This window comes from Vitis vinifera, chromosome 3 (assembly GCF_030704535.1).
Source record: "Vitis vinifera cultivar Pinot Noir 40024 chromosome 3, ASM3070453v1".
Classification (NCBI taxonomy): Eukaryota; Viridiplantae; Streptophyta; class Magnoliopsida; order Vitales; family Vitaceae; genus Vitis; species Vitis vinifera.
In genome coordinates this window covers 3,840,267-3,858,178 of record NC_081807.1, presented here as the reverse complement: position 1 = coordinate 3,858,178, position 17,912 = coordinate 3,840,267, and the positions used below count along the sequence as shown (strand labels likewise).

Below are 17,912 nucleotides of genomic sequence, written 5' to 3'. Positions count from 1 at the left end.
TAAAAGTGTTTCTACCCTTAAAAACACTTTTAAGTGTTTTTGGGATGAAAATAAAGTATTTGGCAAATTTTAAAAAACACTTTTGAAAATCTGGAAAAACACTTGAAGTGATTTTTAGAGAATCACTTGACAGGTGTTTTTTTTTAAAAAAACACTTCAATTTTTTTGAAATATTCCAAAAATGCCCCCCATTGATAAATCAATTAGAAAAATCTTTTTTTTTTTTTAGAAATTAATAGGTGGTCATATATTGTTTTACTTTTAAAATTATCTTTTATTCAATCTTTTTTTTATTGATTTAGATGTTTTTTGTAAATATTTTTTAAAATTTTAGTATAGTGATAAAAAAATTATTATTTTTAATTATAAAAGTCTTTTTTTTTTTTTAGAAATTAATAGGTAATCATATATTGTTTTTATTTTAAAATTATATTTTATTCAATGTTATTTTTTTAGTGATTTAGATGTTTTTTCATTAATAAAAAGTTTTTTTTGTTTATCATACCATTTTTTTTAATTAAAATTATATGTCCTTTTTGGTAATTTATTAATATTAAAAGTGTTTTTATATTTATACAATATATTATCAAAAACACTTTAGAATCATTTTTTCTAATTATCATAAAAGTGTTTTTCACATAAACACTATAGCAAAAAACACTTCCACTAGAATCACTACCAAATGGGCTCTTAATATTTAATAGAAATAAAATATTATAAAAACAAATAGCCTAATATTTAATACTATTAAGCATTAAAGTTCTGTTTAGAATCAAGTAAAAAAACAAATATCACATTGGTAAAATAACATAAAATTGAAAATATTTGCCAATATTAAAGTTAAAATAATTTACTTATTATGAATTTAAAATCTCTTTTATTTTATTTATCCTTATCTACCGAGTTTATCTCACAACTACGACTCTACATCCATGATTATTTCTTTTATTAAATATTTTATAATTTATTTTGTATCTATTATTTTTAATACGAATGATAAAAATTTGTTAAAGTTAATGAGAATAAATATTAAGTAAAATTATTGAAGATAAATGTGTTAATTTGATAATATACAATATATATATATATTAGTTAATTTTACTAACAAAATTTTAAGTTAATAATTTAATTTAAAACCAATTTAAATACTTAAAAAATAAGTATTAGGTTTTATTATACATTTTCAAATGAATGACTTTTAAATTATTTTTTATATATTTAAGAAATTATGGTGAATAGCATCTTGTATAGATGGATATCCAAATATTGATATTTCTATTGAATTTATTTAAAGATAAGCTTTCTTGGTTTGATAAAAAAAATAAAATAAGAGGTAAGGTTTTTTTTAATATCATAATACAATATATATATATATATATATATATATATATATATTAAACGTATCGATGAAAATATCAACATCACCTTGCTTTGTGATATAGAAATAGGGAATGTGATTAAAATGGATAAAGATTATAATTAGATGATATTAAGTTATATGACTTGTGATATCCACATCGAATAGGAAATAAATTTAATAGTATTATATAAGTATCAGGTTCTCTTAATTTTGTAGACCCGTTTCAAAAAGTAGAAAATGTGATTAAAATGGATAAAGATTATAATTAGATGATATTAAGTTATATGACTTGTGATATCCATATCGAATAGGAAATAAATTTCATAGTATTATATAAGTATCGGGTTCTCTTAATTTTGTAGACCTGTTTCAAAATCATGAAAGTCTCATTAAATTTTGAGTGAACAATATGCATACTAACATATTTTGGGGAATTATCGTAGGAAACATTTTAAAAAGAATGGCCCTCTCACGTTTAATCAAATTTTGATTAACTTGATCCCGTGGCGTGCGATGTGACACGTGTCTCTCTTTGGTTGGTGGTTACGGATGTTGTAGAGCAAGATACTCGTTGTCTTTATATTTGGCGATTGGTGACTTAAAAAATAACCTCATCCAGCTAGAGTCCACAATCGCGCGTTTCTGCTGTCTAATTAAACACATCACTTAGTATCTACACCGTTCATTTCTTCCACGTCTTCGATCCATGTGCCTCCAGATCTAACGGTCCGCACACCCTTAGAAAAAACAAATCTGATTCGGTCTCTAACCCTCGAACCGGAGTCGAACCCTACCAATTCCACTAGCGGTTAAGCACCGACCTAGAGAGAGACAATTAAGAGAGAGAGAGAGAGAGAGAGAGAGAGAGAGAGAGAGAGAGAGAGAGAGAGAATTCTCTCGAGCAAGAACAGGAGAGAAAGCAGACAGAAAGTAATAGAACAGAGAGGGAGAAAGGAGAGAGTGAAGCTATTCCTTCATCCGAATCTCTACAGTTTCTATATTTGTTTAGTTTTCTCTACGATAATTTGTATGTTCAATGGATACAGTCCGCAGACCCTAGGGCTTCAATTTCTTCAATGGACGAAATTTGGGAGAGAGCCGTTGAAACGGCGATCGACGGCAAAACTGATGCATCTCCGGTCCGGTCGCTAACCCTGGACGGCGCTGTGAAATGCTACAGTGGCGGTCTACCACCGCCGACACTTCTCGAGAAATTCCAAAATCTCGAACACCTATCAATCGCCAACGTCGGGTTGTCGTCGCTCGAGAAATTCCCGAGACTTGGAAATCTCCAGCGACTGATTCTCTCCGACAACAGAATCTCCGGTGGCCTCGAATTCCTCGTTGAAGCGAATCTCCAGTCGCTTCGGGACTTGGATTTGTCGAACAATCGGATTCAGTACTTCGAGGACTTGGCTCCTCTGGCTCGGCTCAAGCTAGTTTCGCTGGACTTGTATGAGTGTCCTGTGACGAAGATTAAGGATTATAGGGCTAGGGTTTTTGGATTGATTGAGACGTTGAAGTACTTGGACAAGCTAGATTTTGACGAGAATGAAGAGGACGATGAAGATGAAGACGAGGAAGATGATGGTGAAGTTGACGGTGAGGATCGATCGAGGTCGGGGGGTGTTGGTAGTAGCAGGGGTGGCGATGGAGTGATTGATGTTGATGAGGATGAGAGTGAAGAAGATGGAGTTGTTGGCCTCGAAAACGGGGATGTCGAAGATGATGATGATTTAGAGGACGTTGATGTTGAGGAGAGTGGTGACGATGAGGTTGTGGAGGTTCATGAGATTGATGATAGTGACGAGGAAGAAGGGGTCGAAGAGGATGATGATGAGGAGGATGATGATGGTGATGAAGAAGTGGAAGATGAAGAGGAGGATGTGAGGCCCGGGATTGAAGGCCGGGGAATCGGTAATGGTGGGGAAATTGATGGGCATGAGCAAGGTGAGGAGGACAGTGATGATGACGGTGAGTATGAGGAAGAAGACGGTGAGGACGAGGTAAGAATGCTCCCTGATTCAATTCACTATTAGTGTTTACATGTTTAGGTTCTGCATGTGGAGTATGTTTAGTTGTTTGTTGGACAACTTTATTTTTCTTATTTGGGCCTATTTTTGCTTGTTAGTTTTTATGCTAATAATTCTGGATAACACTGTGGATTTGGATGAAAGGTTAATATCAACCATCATTTCAGGTGCTGAAAGTGAAGAGGCTGATTGTATTCATTGTTAATTTTAAAAAATGGTAGAAATCAATAACAATTATGGAAATTCAGGATTAGGAATTTGAGAAGCAAATATTGATATCAATATGTTGATGTACATTTAAGACCAAGAATCAAGTTGTCTTAATTGTCCATTTGGTCTTGGAAAGGATGAGGATTAAAGAAAGAAAAATGCTTGAGCAAGAAAACCAATTCTGAGCATTTTTTTTCTTTTCTAGTTTTCTATATTCTTTGAGAACCAAGTGGAAACCACGGAAAAGTGAATTTATGGTTGGTTTTGGTTGGTTAATGCTTGTGATGTTGATAAATGGATGCATATGTTAAGAATGATTAGTTTCAGTGTTCTAGCACTGTTTTTACATTGCTTTATTCTAAGGCTTTGTTGAGATGAATTGAGTTAAGCTAGTAGAACATTAGATAGAGTAGGAGAAAGTGATTGACCATTTTAAAATTGTAATCCTTTGTCTGGAGGGCAGGGAAAGCCACATACTCTGAGTAAGCTTTTAATTTGGTACCTTTTCTTTTTTGGCTAACAGATATCAATTGACTTTATGTCCCATCTTGTTTAACAATTTCAGTGCTTTACCCACTGTTGAATTCCTTTCCCTTTTCTTCATTTAGAACACAAAACAATTTTAGATTTGTTATCACCGTGCTATTGATTTATATACTTTGTGAGGGGTGAATGATGCAATTAAATTTGGATTTTTGTGCTCTTCTTACAGATGCCTCTGATAACCTACCTTTTCATGAGGTTCATGGACACTTTTGTTCATAACTAATTTATCCGATAAATTTGGGTGCTTTAGTTTGGGACTATCTTTTGCTATAAAATTTGTAGACAGTTGTCTTTTTTTATTTTTTTTGATCAGAATTGTAGACAGTTGTCTTTGGTGATGATAGTTTGCAAATCAAGGCCAAAAGTTTGTGAAAATGGAAATTCCCTATAGTTTGGGCACATAACTTTATTTGCCTAAGCAGCTTGAGTCCCAGCAGGGAAAAAAAGGTTACAAATGAAAAACAACCCTTATTTGCCCATGCATGCCATATTGGAAAGGAAGGTGCTAAGTGTACTGAATATTCCTATTTCAGAACTAGGTTTCCTTGATTAGGAACTAGTCGGATTTTGACAAGTTTGTTATGGCTTTCTTAAATTCTCTTTCTCACTTTTGGATACATTATATTTCTAGAAGCAAAAAATAAAAAAAGCCACATAATATGGCTATTCTTGGTGTGGATTATCCTATTTCTGTGAAATTCTTGGAGACTTTAACAACCATCTGGTTGGCCTGTTTTGAATTTTTGAAAGACAGTGGTTTGCGGTTGTCACTATTGTAAACTAGAAGCTGGGAAGCTTAATATCAGTTGTCATTTTACTGTGCTGACACTGAAATTGTTAGTGGTGATGCAGCAGTGAGCTGCCCTCCCCATTATGTGATGTAGGATAATTGTTGTGCTCACTACATGATCTTGCTCCTCTAACCAGTAGTTCTTAGTGAGTTTCTTTGATGGAGGGTAATTGTGTTGGATGAATAGCAGCTTTTTCTTCCCCTGATTATGCAGACATATTTTGGTTACAGTTGTGACTCACCAGTCACCACTGCAAAAATTGGAGGAAGCTTCACTGTTGTGGCATTTTTGGTTGGGGTGGGCAGCAAACATTGGTGGGTTTGGGTTATTGTTCTGTTCTTGGATTGTTTTAGAAGCTCTAATGGTTGAAAATCATGTTGTTTTAGAAGGGTTGTCTTCCTTTGGTCTCATGCAAGCAACATTAGTAGGGAAGTACTTGAAAGGAAAAAAATATGAATAATAGTAAAAAAGTTTCACATTGATTTTGCTTGTTTAATGCTTTTTGCTTCACTATGTTTTGTCTTCTCTCTGGATGCTTCAATTTGTTTTTATAGTGTTTTGATCTTTCCTCCCATAATGGCAGGAAGAAGCTTTCCATATCCGCCCAGTTAGGCGTGCAGAAGAAGATGGTGAAGCAAGTGATGTGGACCCTGAAAATGAAGTAGATGATGTTGTTGAAGTGGAGGAAGAGGTTGAAGATGCGGTGCAACTACCCAGAGAAGCTCAGCTACCCTCTTCTTCCCAGTCCCGTCTCAAGAGGAAGAGAGATGAAGAAAATGACGGTGCCGACATCAGCGATGATGAAAGCGTTGAGGATGTCTCATTGAAGCCTCATTAACAACAGAGTTTTGAGGGTGTCTGGATGAAGGCCCCCTAGAGTTGACAGTTGACACCACCTCACGGCCCTATAACGTGGGATGCTTCACCTATTACTCAGAAGGAAGCTGGAGGAAAAAGGGAAGGTTTTGACTGGGGTTTTATAGGGAAAGCCATATATATAAAAATATGTTTCGGGGACGCACGAGGAAAAAGATTTCATCCTTTGTGGATGGTTTTTATTAAATTGTTCAAAAAGCAGTTGGATCTTTGTCAGCACATGCCTTTCCACTTCAATAGCCGTTGCTTATTATTCAAATGGCAGTTATATGCTGGCGGGTTCTTTCATTTATCTATTTAGTTATATATACTATATATTCCCTTATAAAAGAAAAATGAAGAAAAGATGGATATTTTAGAGGGAAAAAAGGACATAAGGAGTTTTTACCATTTTGCCTTATTTGTCCCAGCAAATGTCTTATCTTATTAGTGTGTTTTTGGGGGGTTCTTTTCCTCATCCTTGTCAGCAGCCATGTGGATGGCCAGCACTGTGAGTGTCTTAGGAATCAATCTTAAAAAAGCCTTAATATTTAAGCTCAATGATTTTTAGTATTTTAAGTGAAAGACCACTCATGTTATCGTACTTTCTAAGGAAGCATCCTTTTTATTATTCCAAGCAAATGATTAATACAAAGGCACACATTTAAGCCTTAAATTAATGATACCAGATCCAGACAAATGGCCTTAGCATTAATGTTCATAAAAGTTTATATATTTTTAAAATTTTATTTGTATTTAATTAATATTAAAAAAATAAAATCTGTTTTGTATTATTCAAGTTTACTTTTTATTTAATTCATAAGAGAACTATTTAATTTACCAAGAAATAAAAAAATTTCCTCTACGTCTTAAAATGGTCTCATCGTGGACCCTGGATGACCAAAGGCGCTCGATTGGGTTCAGAGGGAGGTTGGGCTTTACCCTTAACCCTTGGGCCTAAGTTAGGCTTCTGATGGAACCATGGCCCATATTCAAAGTCACTTTTTTGTCCCAACAAACAATAATTCAATATGATCCTGATTAGTCGCATTCTCTGTTAAATGTGGAAAAAGAATGGCGTAAGCATTATGGGTGCCTTGTTCCACTCAATTCATTTGACGCTTACGTTTAACCCACGGATGAATTGTACCTAAAGTTTCATCCCTGAATATATATATATATATATATATATATATATTTTTTTTTTTAAAACAGAAAACAATTTTCTTATTTTAAAAATGTGTTTGATAAACATACGACAAAAAATAAAATAAAATATATATATATATATATAGGGATTAAAATATCGCGATATTATATCGTCGATGGACCTCGACACGATATATGAGGGAGGAATTTTTTTTGGAATTTATCTATATTTTACTTATTTACCCCAGCCAAATTAATAAAAAAGTTTGATAAGAACAAATTAATTATAATTAAATGAAAATTTTTCATCTATTTGATAAGAAAAAAGATAAAAATTATCGTGATAATTTTTTTCATAGTGTTTTTAATATCATTAATATATTAATTAAGTATTAAAAATTATACATATATTATCATTTATTTTATATCATTTAATATAATTGAATTAAATGAATTATAATTTTAATATTAAATATTTTTTTAAATTGGACATATTATAATCAAATATCATAATATTATTATCAAATAATATTTGATATAATTTAATAATAAATATATATTTATGAAATTCATATTTTTTTTATTAGCATATACAATATTATTATTAAATAATAAATATAATAAATTATATTATATATATCAATTACAATTTTATTATACTTCTAAGTTTATTTTTAAGAGTTAATTTTTTACATTTTTATAATTTCTAATCAATTTTAAGTTCACCGATATTTTGTGTCAAAATATTTATCGATATATCCGATATAACTAAAAAATGAAAGTAACGATATATCCGTAATTACCAATATTTTCATTCTTATATATATATATATATATTATAATTTGCAATGAAAATAGATTGTTTTTAAAATAAATTTAAAGTGTTTTTCATTATTTTTGTATGACATTTTAAGGAAAAATTGAAAATATGTAAAATAATTTAAAAACTTTTACCTTTGATAAGGTAATATAATAAGAGTGTGTTTAACAATGCTTTGAAGCGTTTTTAAGCTTTCTTAAAATTTTTTATCTTTCAATAATTAAAAAAGTTAGAAACATTTTATTAAATCATTGTTAAATGCACTTTAAGTCTCATTACAATGTTTTCTAAAATAGTTCTCAAAAATAGATTTTGATAACAATTTTTTTAAAACAATTCTAAGTTATTTTCAAAAACAAAATTTTGTTTAGGAATTTAAGTATAAAAAACATTTTTCTTTACTTAAAGAATTATTATCAAAACCTATTTTTTTGAGTTTTCAAAAACAAAAATCCCTGAGAGGCGGCCTTCTTTTCTTCTCTTGGTGGATCCCCCGAAAGTGCTTACCGCTTACGAGCAGATCCCTGGCACGACTTTGGGCTTTCATCCAATTATAGGCCTGAATGGAACTCTGAGGTTAGGCTTTGTGGACATGGGCTCTACCGAGCCCAATCCAGGTCGGCCACCCACACACGTAACATGAGCACAATGACAATAGTGGAGAAGAAAGGCAAGCATGACAGCGATGTTTTACTATTCATCACAGCAAACAATCCAGTGTGTGCCCACAGACAGGAACCGTCAGCTTTGTTGAATATCAACCAAGAAAAGTCAACTCATCGCCGTCATCATCACAATGAACTGAGTGTACGTGACAGACTGTTACAGTCGAATCATCACAGATACCAAGCATCTTTACATAGAGAGCACATGCATGGTGGATCCTCCCCCGTTGACTTCATACAACTGACAATCCGACGGCCCAGAAGGCCCCCACACATGATCTCTCTCTGTATAACAGTGGAACAGACCAGTGATAGCCAACGCCACCTAATCAATGATCTCAAGAACCATAATAGAGATTCAGAGAACAACAAAAGTGGTTGGATGCAAATCCTTTGAAAAGTTTGACAAGATAAGAAGGTGGGTTTGGTTGACCAGTTTCTTCCACTTTCTATTGTTTGATTCTCATAAACCCATATAGTGGAGGTTTTGTCATTGAGATTGAAATACATCTACTTGGAAAATTAATAAATAATAAAATTAATTAATATTTTTCTAAAATAACAACCCATTTTTTTTTTTATGAGAAAAGATTTCAAATTAAGTATTCTATATTGAGGATGAATCCAAAGCCTCTTACCATAGGGAGCCGACCATGACATCAACCCAACCCTCTAGAAGGAAACATTTTCTACCACCCTGAATTGAATTTTGGGTCTCAAAATATTTGTAATAAGATTTTATATTGAAGATAAAATTTAGATTCTTGTACTTGCTTTGGTACTCCATGGTCTCTACATACTATATTATCAAGTCTTAGTAGTTGAAGGGTCTAAAATATTTTGAGTCACAGAAGAGATGAAATCTATAGTCTTGATTCTAGTTTCCTTTTCCCTTCTATTGGTAAGCATTTAATTTTCATATATATTCTCTTTATTTTACAGGTTTGTTCAGGCATCTTGTATTAGTTTTTACATTATTCTTTTGATTCCTGGATGATGATCAGCTTGTCGGCATCATTGATGGAAGAGAGAGCCCAGGAGAATACTACTGGAAGGGCATGATGAAGGACCAGCCCATGCCAGAAGCAGTTAAAGAGCTTGTTGATGATCAGGATTTTTCGTTTGTTTCCCAGGAAAATTGTCATACATCTTGTAGTGGGGCAAGAGAAAGGGACCATTTTGTTAAGGATTTCGACAGCAGGCCTAATGGTATAATATATCACGGCCATGTTGAGCCTAAAGAAGGGTAGCTAGCTAGCCTGTAATTGTCAGGGACTTGAAGCAGAAAGAAAACAGCTGATGTATGTATTCATAATATATAGAGATCAGCCCAAGAATTTCCAAGTAGTTTGTTTGTGTGCTCTGTTGTTGAAAATATATAAATGATTGATTCTTTAATAATACCTTCCTGGCCGGGCTATGAAGAAAATCAACTCTAATCTTGTTGGTAAATGTTTTGTGTGTGTTAGAACTCACCAATCTGTCAACCAAATCACACTAACAAAAATAAAGAAAAGATAAGAAGTTGTTTACGTGGTTTGACGATGAATGTGATGTTTGTCTATGAAAGTCGACATTAACGCTCAGAATCTATTAATTAAATGAAGGAGAAGGATTACAATAATGAAGTTCCTCTTTTCTCAATTACGATTGAGGTCTGGTCAGGTCTAGTCGAGGATTAAAAATATAATAAGGACAAACTTGTTATATAATACATAAGTTTTTTTTTCAAGGGTGATGTGTCTATAAACCCTTATGAATTTACCATATAACTCCATCCTTACAAGCTGATCAGGTAGCTCAGAGCACAATAGAGAGCTCAAACCGAGACATCCCTATGCACAATAATAAGACTGATTCATGCTTCAGTATGCAACACAAACATGTAAAATATGATTCAATTACTTAGTTCAAGGGTGTGGGACATGACCAATATAAAGAAGCATACAATCACTATCACAAATCAAATTATTAGTCCTGAATTAAGGCTGGTGAAGGAACCCAAATGAGGTTATCTGCTGGGAAGAAATGGCACACCGGAGAGGCTCCTGGTTGGACTCCCAGCAAGCGAAACGACACATGATCTTGGTTCCACTGAGAGGTATCCATGTGGCAAACAGCAACAGCTTCCACTCTATCTCCATTCTCCCCCCCAAGTGAAACCTCAAACACCTTGTTCTCACCCTCTTGGAAGTGACAGTAGAAAACTGCATAAGGGTAGGGCAAGGTATGGCAGGCCACCATTTTGGGAGCCGAGATGGGCTTGGGCAATTTCAGGATGGTATAGTTTTGCAGGAGACTGGTTGTCTTCTCTCCAAGCTTAGTGCTTATAACTTCAAAACTGGCCTTCAATCCGAATATTTTCTGGGAAAAATCAAGCATGGATTCTAAGGATGTCACGCATGACTTGGTCTCTCCTTCAATGGGCTCAGTCTCACAGTGTCTGAGTGTGTTCTCCATGGCTATGGCCTGTGGAGAACCTTGAGAAAATCCGAAGAACTGAAGAAGGTATGGGAGTTGGGCTGATGAGAAGGGGATGGACTCAACTTCTTCTCTAGGCAGCAGATGAGGAGAGGTAGCAGGGTCTCTCTTGGAGAAGTAAACAGGTATCCTTTTCCCAACCTTCAGTTCAGTTATTGTGAAGAATATACGCATGGACATGTCCATATGAGTATGGATATGCTTTCTAGCCATGGCTTCTTCACCTCCATCTTCATGCTCCTGCAGACTGTATTCCCCTTTGCTGGCTTCTGCAGACTGGAATTGAATCAATAGTAAAAGCTTAGATTGATGTGTTTGATCAAAGCACTAACCAAAACTGCTCAATAAAAGGTGCTTGATGAGGTGAAACAACTCTAGATAATCTCAAACTTCATGGAAACAAACTGGAAAAATTTAGAGAATACCATTAAAACAAGCAGAACACAGAAGCTGAGGCTCCATGATGAAGAAAATCCAAGACCCATCTCTCCTTTTACCTCTTCGTCGATCTTCTGCTTAAGAAAAATGTCAACAAAACGAGTTGAGGAATGTGAACTACACTAGGATAAGCGCATGGAGCTTCTCTTTCTTTTTTCTTTTTTTTGTTTTTTTTTGGTGAATAAAAATAATAATTATGGAAGACTTATTGAACTGTTGATGTTATCATTAGAATAATAAGAAGCAAAAGTTTGACTTACATCCCTGTAGTGATTTTTAAATTTTTATACAATTTAATTTAAAAAAAAAAAAAAAAAAGGAAAGAAGATGAATCAAATATTCCAAAGTAGAATGGGCAACACTGAAGAATTTTCAAAGGTTGAAATGATTAAAGCAACTGAAAAGAGAGTGGTGTGGATGGAAGTAGGAACTCTACTTTTTGATCATTCCTGCATGAAGTACAACCAAACGTTTTTCATACTATTCAATATTATACAATATATTGTTTCTTTTCACTTACATTTCCTGTCTTCCACCCAATAGGTAGAAAAATGGACCAAAATTAATAAAAAAATAAAATAAAAAAATTAAACTTTCGGTTTTTCTTTGTATGTTTTGTCTCCTCCATGTGAAGTGAGAATCTAAGAAACCCTTTTTTGATTGTTGCATCTGGTTCATTGCACATTTCCAACTGTTCCATTCAAAACTATGGGCTTTTATTTTTTATTTTTTACAAAAGCAGACAGCTTAGTCAAACGGATTTAAAGAATCTTATGTTAGCAGGCACATGAAGTTTGAGAAGATGATAAAAATTATAATACAACATGGTTGAATCTCAGATTTAAGTGGTAGGAAATAGACCAACAATGTGAATTAATTAGCTAGGTTAAGGAGACCATTTTAAAAAAAAAAAAAAAAATTTAAATCTGAAATTTTGAATGGGCTTGAATTTTTTTGAAATATAAAAACGGTCGATGAATTTACATCGATGGTCAATCAATAAGTTCACGAATTTATTTTTCTATACAATAAATTGTCATCTCGTAGCACCTCCCTAGAAATTAAAGTTTATATATATTATAATTAAAATAAAATATTTGAAAATGGAACTTAACTTTTAAAAAAATAATACAAATATTTTAGACTAACAAAAAAGGAAGAATAAATATTTTCTCTAGTTCTATGGTATTTCCTTTTTTCTTCTTATTTTTCTACACAACCAATCAAAAGAAGGCCCCTCCTTTCCCAAAGGGTCACATGTCCTCTCCTACATTTAAAATTCATTATCATATGTTAGGGCAGATTGACATAATAAAGAAGGCATGCATACCTATAGATTGCCACTTCTGTGACAAATAAAAGAAAAATAATAACCTGTTTTTGTCCTTCCCCAAACCTCGCATCAACCTATATAAGAACTTCACTAGAAAACAATGACACCATGCATGACCCAAATGGAAACAAAAGCATTACAACCAGACATTTGTATATATATTATGATCAACACAAGAAGTTGACTTTTTTTTTTTTTTTTTTCTGCTTTGGCTATTCTTAATTTATTTGTTTGGTCAATACTAGATTTTAATTATCTAGATTGATGAGGGTGTAATAATGCTACTCGATCTTAAGCCTGAATGGATCAATCCTAATGACAACTTTTATTTTATACTTATAGAGTGTTTTGTCAAATATTATAGAAGATAGATTTAAGTGAGATCCAATGTAGATCTAACTTTTCATTCATTTGTGGATCTGAGCAGTCTAAGGGACCACCATTGCTCATCTCTTCTTGAGAACCCATACACCCATTATCGACGTATGGATAACCATCTCTCGAATACAAGTTTAGATTTAACGTGACTTACTTATATTAACATAACAATTAGTTTTAAGATAAAAAGGTTAAAAGTATAGACAGTTGGGATGTCGTAGTTTTATTTGATCTTAAGTTTAGATGAATTATTCAAATGTAGTTTTTATACTGTTAGACTTATAAAATATGATACCAAAATCATAAAATGCTTAAATATCAATTAATTTTTGGATGATATAGATTAAGTCTGATCCAATAATTGGTATCAGAGCAAAAATCGTGAGAGCAATACACAAATGCCTCATGTTGAGGAGGTAATATTGAAGTCTAATAATACCAATCCAACGTAAATAAACAGGATCGGGAACAAAAATTTTGAGACTTCTATCATGAGTAAAAAACAATTTATTTATTTATTCTAGTTAAATTTTTGATCCAATAAGTTGGATTATTGGACATCTTGATCAGCTAGTTTTGCTATTGAACATGTTCTTTACTAATCTAATTGATGAATTTGAGTCAACATGAATTGTGGCCACTAAAAATGTCTACATGCATGATAAAGCAACAAATGGATTGGTATGCTGTCCCTTCACTTAAAAAGGGTAAGAGAGAATACGTGTGTGACAAGGCTTTTTAATCACTGTTGATGACAGACAAATGTGGGCCATAGACATTGATCCTGTGGTTCGTTTCGAGATATTGCTCCAAAGTCAACTTTCACACAACGTGATTAGTATCTTCTTTTTGTCTGCCATCCAATTAAAGGAAAAAAATTAAGCTACTGAAAAGCTACCTAACCAACTTCCTTCTCCACCATTCAAAGTTGACAATAAAAATCAGCCTATTAAATAAATATACAAAAAAATTAATTAACGTAGAAAAATCAGCCAAAAAAAAAAAAAAAAAAGAAACGAAAAAACTAAACTAAACTGTTGAAAAAGCTACCAATCTAACTTCCATTTTCCAAAATTGAAAATGCATAAAAATAATTTAGATTATTGAAAAAAAGTGTAAATAATAAATTAAAATAAAAAAATATTAATTAGATATAAATTTATTTCGCTTATAAGATTTATTTTTTAAAGTATTTTAGGTAAAAATATTTTAGATATAAGTGCTTAAAAATTCTCTAATTCCTATAAAAATAATTGCCTTCTAGAAGAGTTTTTTTAATTTAGTAGGGGAGGACCCCTAGACTCCCTAAACTGAAATCTTAATGCATATATGACATGGCTTAATTGGTACTTTTTCAATAGATAATTCTTTTTATGAACCTTAAACTAAAAATTAGAGGAGAAAAAAGGGAGAGTAAAATAAAAAATAAGTTTACGACATTCTTTTTAAATACGCTAAATCAAAATAAAAAAAATATTAAAACAAACAAAAAGATCAAAATATTAAAATTTATTAACAACATAAAAGATGGAGCAAATAGGAGTATATAACCTCTCTCTTTGTAATGTCTTCTACCAAATAATTAATATCAAAATTCATTTAATAATTATATATTATTTAATGTTAAATGACGATGTGACATCACCCCAACTCAACTTATGAATTATTTTATACTATATGATCATGCAAGGGGAAAAAAAAAATTAATTAAAGAGTTGTCAGGTTATAGTAAACTATATATTAAAATATTAGTAAAATAGTTTAGTTGTGGCAATCATTTAATCAAGATTGTACTAAATTTATGGATATGGTACGTGGAGATGACAAAACAGTGTTGAATGGAAAATAGGGTTGAATGAGAGAAAAAAAACATTATTTAAAAGGTTTTTTTTTTTTTTTATTTATCATTTTTAATATATAATAAAATTAGAGATTATCATATGACACCAGAAGGGAAAAAATGGGATAAGGAAAAATTAGAGAGTTGGTAAAAGGGCATGTCCACCTTTTAGGAACTATATACTAAAAATTTAATAACTATTTTTGGGTGTTCATGACTCATGAGCCCTTGTTGTCTATCAACGTTGACTTCCTTGAAAAATATAGAATGATGCATGATGGCAAATCACAAGATACAAAATTTAGACGTTGTTTAATAATTTAATAACGATAATAATTCTTAAAAATAGATTTTAAAAATTATTTTTTAAAAACTATTTGTTAATTTGGGAATTCAAAATATTCTTATCTTATTTTTCATGTTTTAAAATTTATTTATATATATAATGTTTTATTTTTAATTATTTTATATATTTGTATGATTATTTTTTAAAATAGTTATTAGAAAATAAGTGAAAATAATTAAAAAATATTATATGAAAACGTTATATTTTCTGTTTTTAAGAACAAAAAATAAAGATTCATTTCAAAATTGGTTTTTAGAATAGTTTTTTGTTTTCCAAAATAAAAAATACAAAAAACATGTTTAATAATAAAAAATTATTTTCCATTTTTTATTCTTAAGAACAAAAAATAAGGTATTTTTAGAGAATATTTTTTAATTATTTTATATTATTTTCACTTATTTTTTGAGGGTTGTTTTAAGAAATAATTGTATATACATGTAGAATGATTAAAAATAAAATACTAGATATAAAATTTATTTTTAAAACAAATTTAAAAATATTAAAAATTGCTTAAAAAATTTTAGGTTTTTAAACAGATTTTTGTTATACAAAAATCAGAAAATAATTTTTAAAAATTATTCTCAAAAAATATTTTTTTAAATTATTTTCTAAAACAATTACTAAACATGCCTTAATTTTATATTTTCTGGTTGTCAAATATGTTTTTATCATTTTTTGTTTTGAAGAACAAGAAATAGTTTTTGAAAACAATAGTCAAATACACTTTTAGAGTTTATCTTAAAAACATGTTTTTTTTTTTTTTAATACTTTTGATAACATTTTTAAAATTTTTCTTAGAACAGTTTTTAAAAACACTTTTAATGTTTTCTAAAATAAAAATTTATTTTGAAAACTTGAAATGTTTTTAATTTGTTTCTTACCTTATAAAATATTTATTAAAAATAACTTTTACACATAATATTTTATTTTTAATCTTCAAAACAGTCCCAAAAAAAATAAAAAATATTTTCAAAAAACGCTTTATTTTTCAAATAATTTCTCAAAAAAAATATTATTTATCAAAATAAATTATCAAACTATAAAAACACTTCCCAACCCACCTCCTTTGCGCTACCAACAAACAGTTGACAGCCCAACATCACTTGTTTAGTGGTTTTCTTTTTATCTTTCTTTGTTTGCTTATCAAAATTATATTAAAATAATATTTGAAAAATTAGAAATCACGTGCAGGTAAAGAAAAAATAAGAGGGTTCTTCTTGACTTTTGGACAATTGGATTTGAATACTTTTATTTTATATTAAATATTTGAAATAATTAAAATATTCAAATTCAGGAGTCCGTGTAAACTCCGTGTTTCAAATTAAGATGATCATATAGTTTATATATATTTTTTGTTATTAAAAAATAAAAATAATAAGAAAATAAATTTCCATGTCATGGGTATTGGTCTATATATAATAAGTAGGAGAGGCAAAGTCCACCATACAGGCTAAGCAAATCCAAGGATGAGTCAATTAGTCAGCAAACAGATGAAATTCACCTTTCCTTTCTTCATTTCTTTCTTGCTCCTCTTGGTAAGCATTTTCTCATCAAACAAACAACATACATGCTAGCAAAATCTAACGTGTGCATGCCCAGTTCTCATACTCCCCAGCACTGAAATTCCCAGTTCAAAATCATTCAATAAATTTTCATTTTCATTTTCATTTTCTCAGAACTAGCTAGACCTTTTTGTGTTGAGTTTTGGAGGAATCTGATATGAATAACAGTATTCTTGTATATTCTTGTTTGTTTTGATCAGTTTTCAGGGCTTATTGATGGAAGGAAGGACATGGGAGACTACTGGAAGAGCATAATGAAAGGCCAACCTATGCCAGAAGCAATCAAAGGCTTTATTCATCAAGATCCAGCATCATTCTCATCAAAGGCAAGAAAAATGGACCATTTTGTTAGAGATTTTGATGCCAGGCCTAATAATATTATATATCATGGCCATGTTGAGCGCAAGGGAGAGAAGCCTCTTGGTGTGGAGATGAAGCCTGAGCTGAAGAAAGAGAAGTTCTTCGTGGAGCCTGTAAACCTGAGGGTGAATTTTCATAAGCATGGTCATGATCAGAAAGAGTATAATAACTAGGGTTCATGCTTGTACATCAATTAATCCACTAGCCTGTTTGCTGTTGGAAGTCTGAATATTTTTTTTCTCTTTCAGTTTTTGGATTTTCTGTCTGTTGTTGGTTATGGCTGGTTTAAGTGTTTGGATGTCTTGAAAAGACTAGAAAATATAATAGTAGAAAAGGTTAACTACTGAGAAAAGCTTACAAAAACATTCTGTATATGGTGTTGAAGCACAGAGATGGGTCTGATATATACATACAATAGTGACAGTTTGGTGAATCCATACCAGCAATGGAAGATTACCCTGTCCCTGTTAAATTTTCTCATCAAAATTCAAGAAAACACTAGATTTTTCCCCTTTCAGTTTTCATTTTCTTTTCAGTTGGATCTTTGCCTCTGAAGGGTGTGGTGTTGAAATAAGAAACCCCAAAGAGATTGCCCTGGTTTCATCACCAAATTTCATCTTTATTTCCAAAATCACTCTGTTTTCCTTACAGTTACAGATTCTCTTTCCATATTCCTGGAAAATTTCTAGTAACTTTTATCAAGTACCCAACTCCCAAATTTTTAGATCTGAGTCAAGGAATGTCC

The 17,912-nt window shown here is 31.4% G+C and overlaps 4 protein-coding genes across 5 annotated transcripts; 3 read left to right on the top strand and 1 right to left on the bottom strand.

Annotated features, from left to right (window-relative positions):
• The first annotated feature begins 1,972 nt into the window (after positions 1-1,972).
• On the top strand, positions 1,973-6,075 carry LOC100855233 (acidic leucine-rich nuclear phosphoprotein 32-related protein). Of its 2 annotated transcripts, XM_019219000.2 has the most exons (3): positions 1,973-3,366; positions 5,154-5,254; positions 5,524-6,075. In XM_019219000.2, the coding sequence occupies exons 1-3, from the start codon at positions 2,437-2,439 to the stop codon at positions 5,603-5,605; spliced, it is 1,113 nt and encodes a 370-aa protein (XP_019074545.1). In that variant the 5' UTR covers positions 1,973-2,436; the 3' UTR covers positions 5,606-6,075. The 2 variants fall into 2 exon arrangements, with proteins under 2 accessions (XP_019074545.1, XP_010647863.1); XM_010649561.3 differs by lacking the exon at positions 5,154-5,254.
• A 3,146-nt stretch (positions 6,076-9,221) lies between these two features.
• LOC104878805 (organ-specific protein P4) lies at positions 9,222-9,794 on the top strand. Its single transcript, XM_010649562.3, has 2 exons — positions 9,222-9,330; positions 9,434-9,794. Exons 1-2 carry the CDS (start codon positions 9,286-9,288, stop codon positions 9,677-9,679), a joined length of 291 nt encoding a protein of 96 aa, XP_010647864.1. The 5' UTR covers positions 9,222-9,285; the 3' UTR covers positions 9,680-9,794.
• Positions 9,795-10,301: 507 nt separating this feature from the next.
• Positions 10,302-11,509, bottom strand: LOC100855265 (BURP domain-containing protein BNM2C). The gene is made up of 2 exons (XM_003631558.4): positions 11,336-11,509; positions 10,302-11,186 (listed from the first exon to the last, which is right to left on the bottom strand). The coding sequence occupies exons 1-2, from the start codon at positions 11,393-11,395 to the stop codon at positions 10,401-10,403; spliced, it is 846 nt and encodes a 281-aa protein (XP_003631606.1). The 5' UTR covers positions 11,396-11,509; the 3' UTR covers positions 10,302-10,400.
• Positions 11,510-16,685: 5,176 nt separating this feature from the next.
• On the top strand, positions 16,686-17,563 carry LOC100852891 (organ-specific protein P4). Its single transcript, XM_003631589.4, has 2 exons — positions 16,686-16,780; positions 17,008-17,563. Exons 1-2 carry the CDS (start codon positions 16,712-16,714, stop codon positions 17,338-17,340), a joined length of 402 nt encoding a protein of 133 aa, XP_003631637.1. The 5' UTR covers positions 16,686-16,711; the 3' UTR covers positions 17,341-17,563.
• The last annotated feature ends 349 nt before the right edge of the window (positions 17,564-17,912 follow it).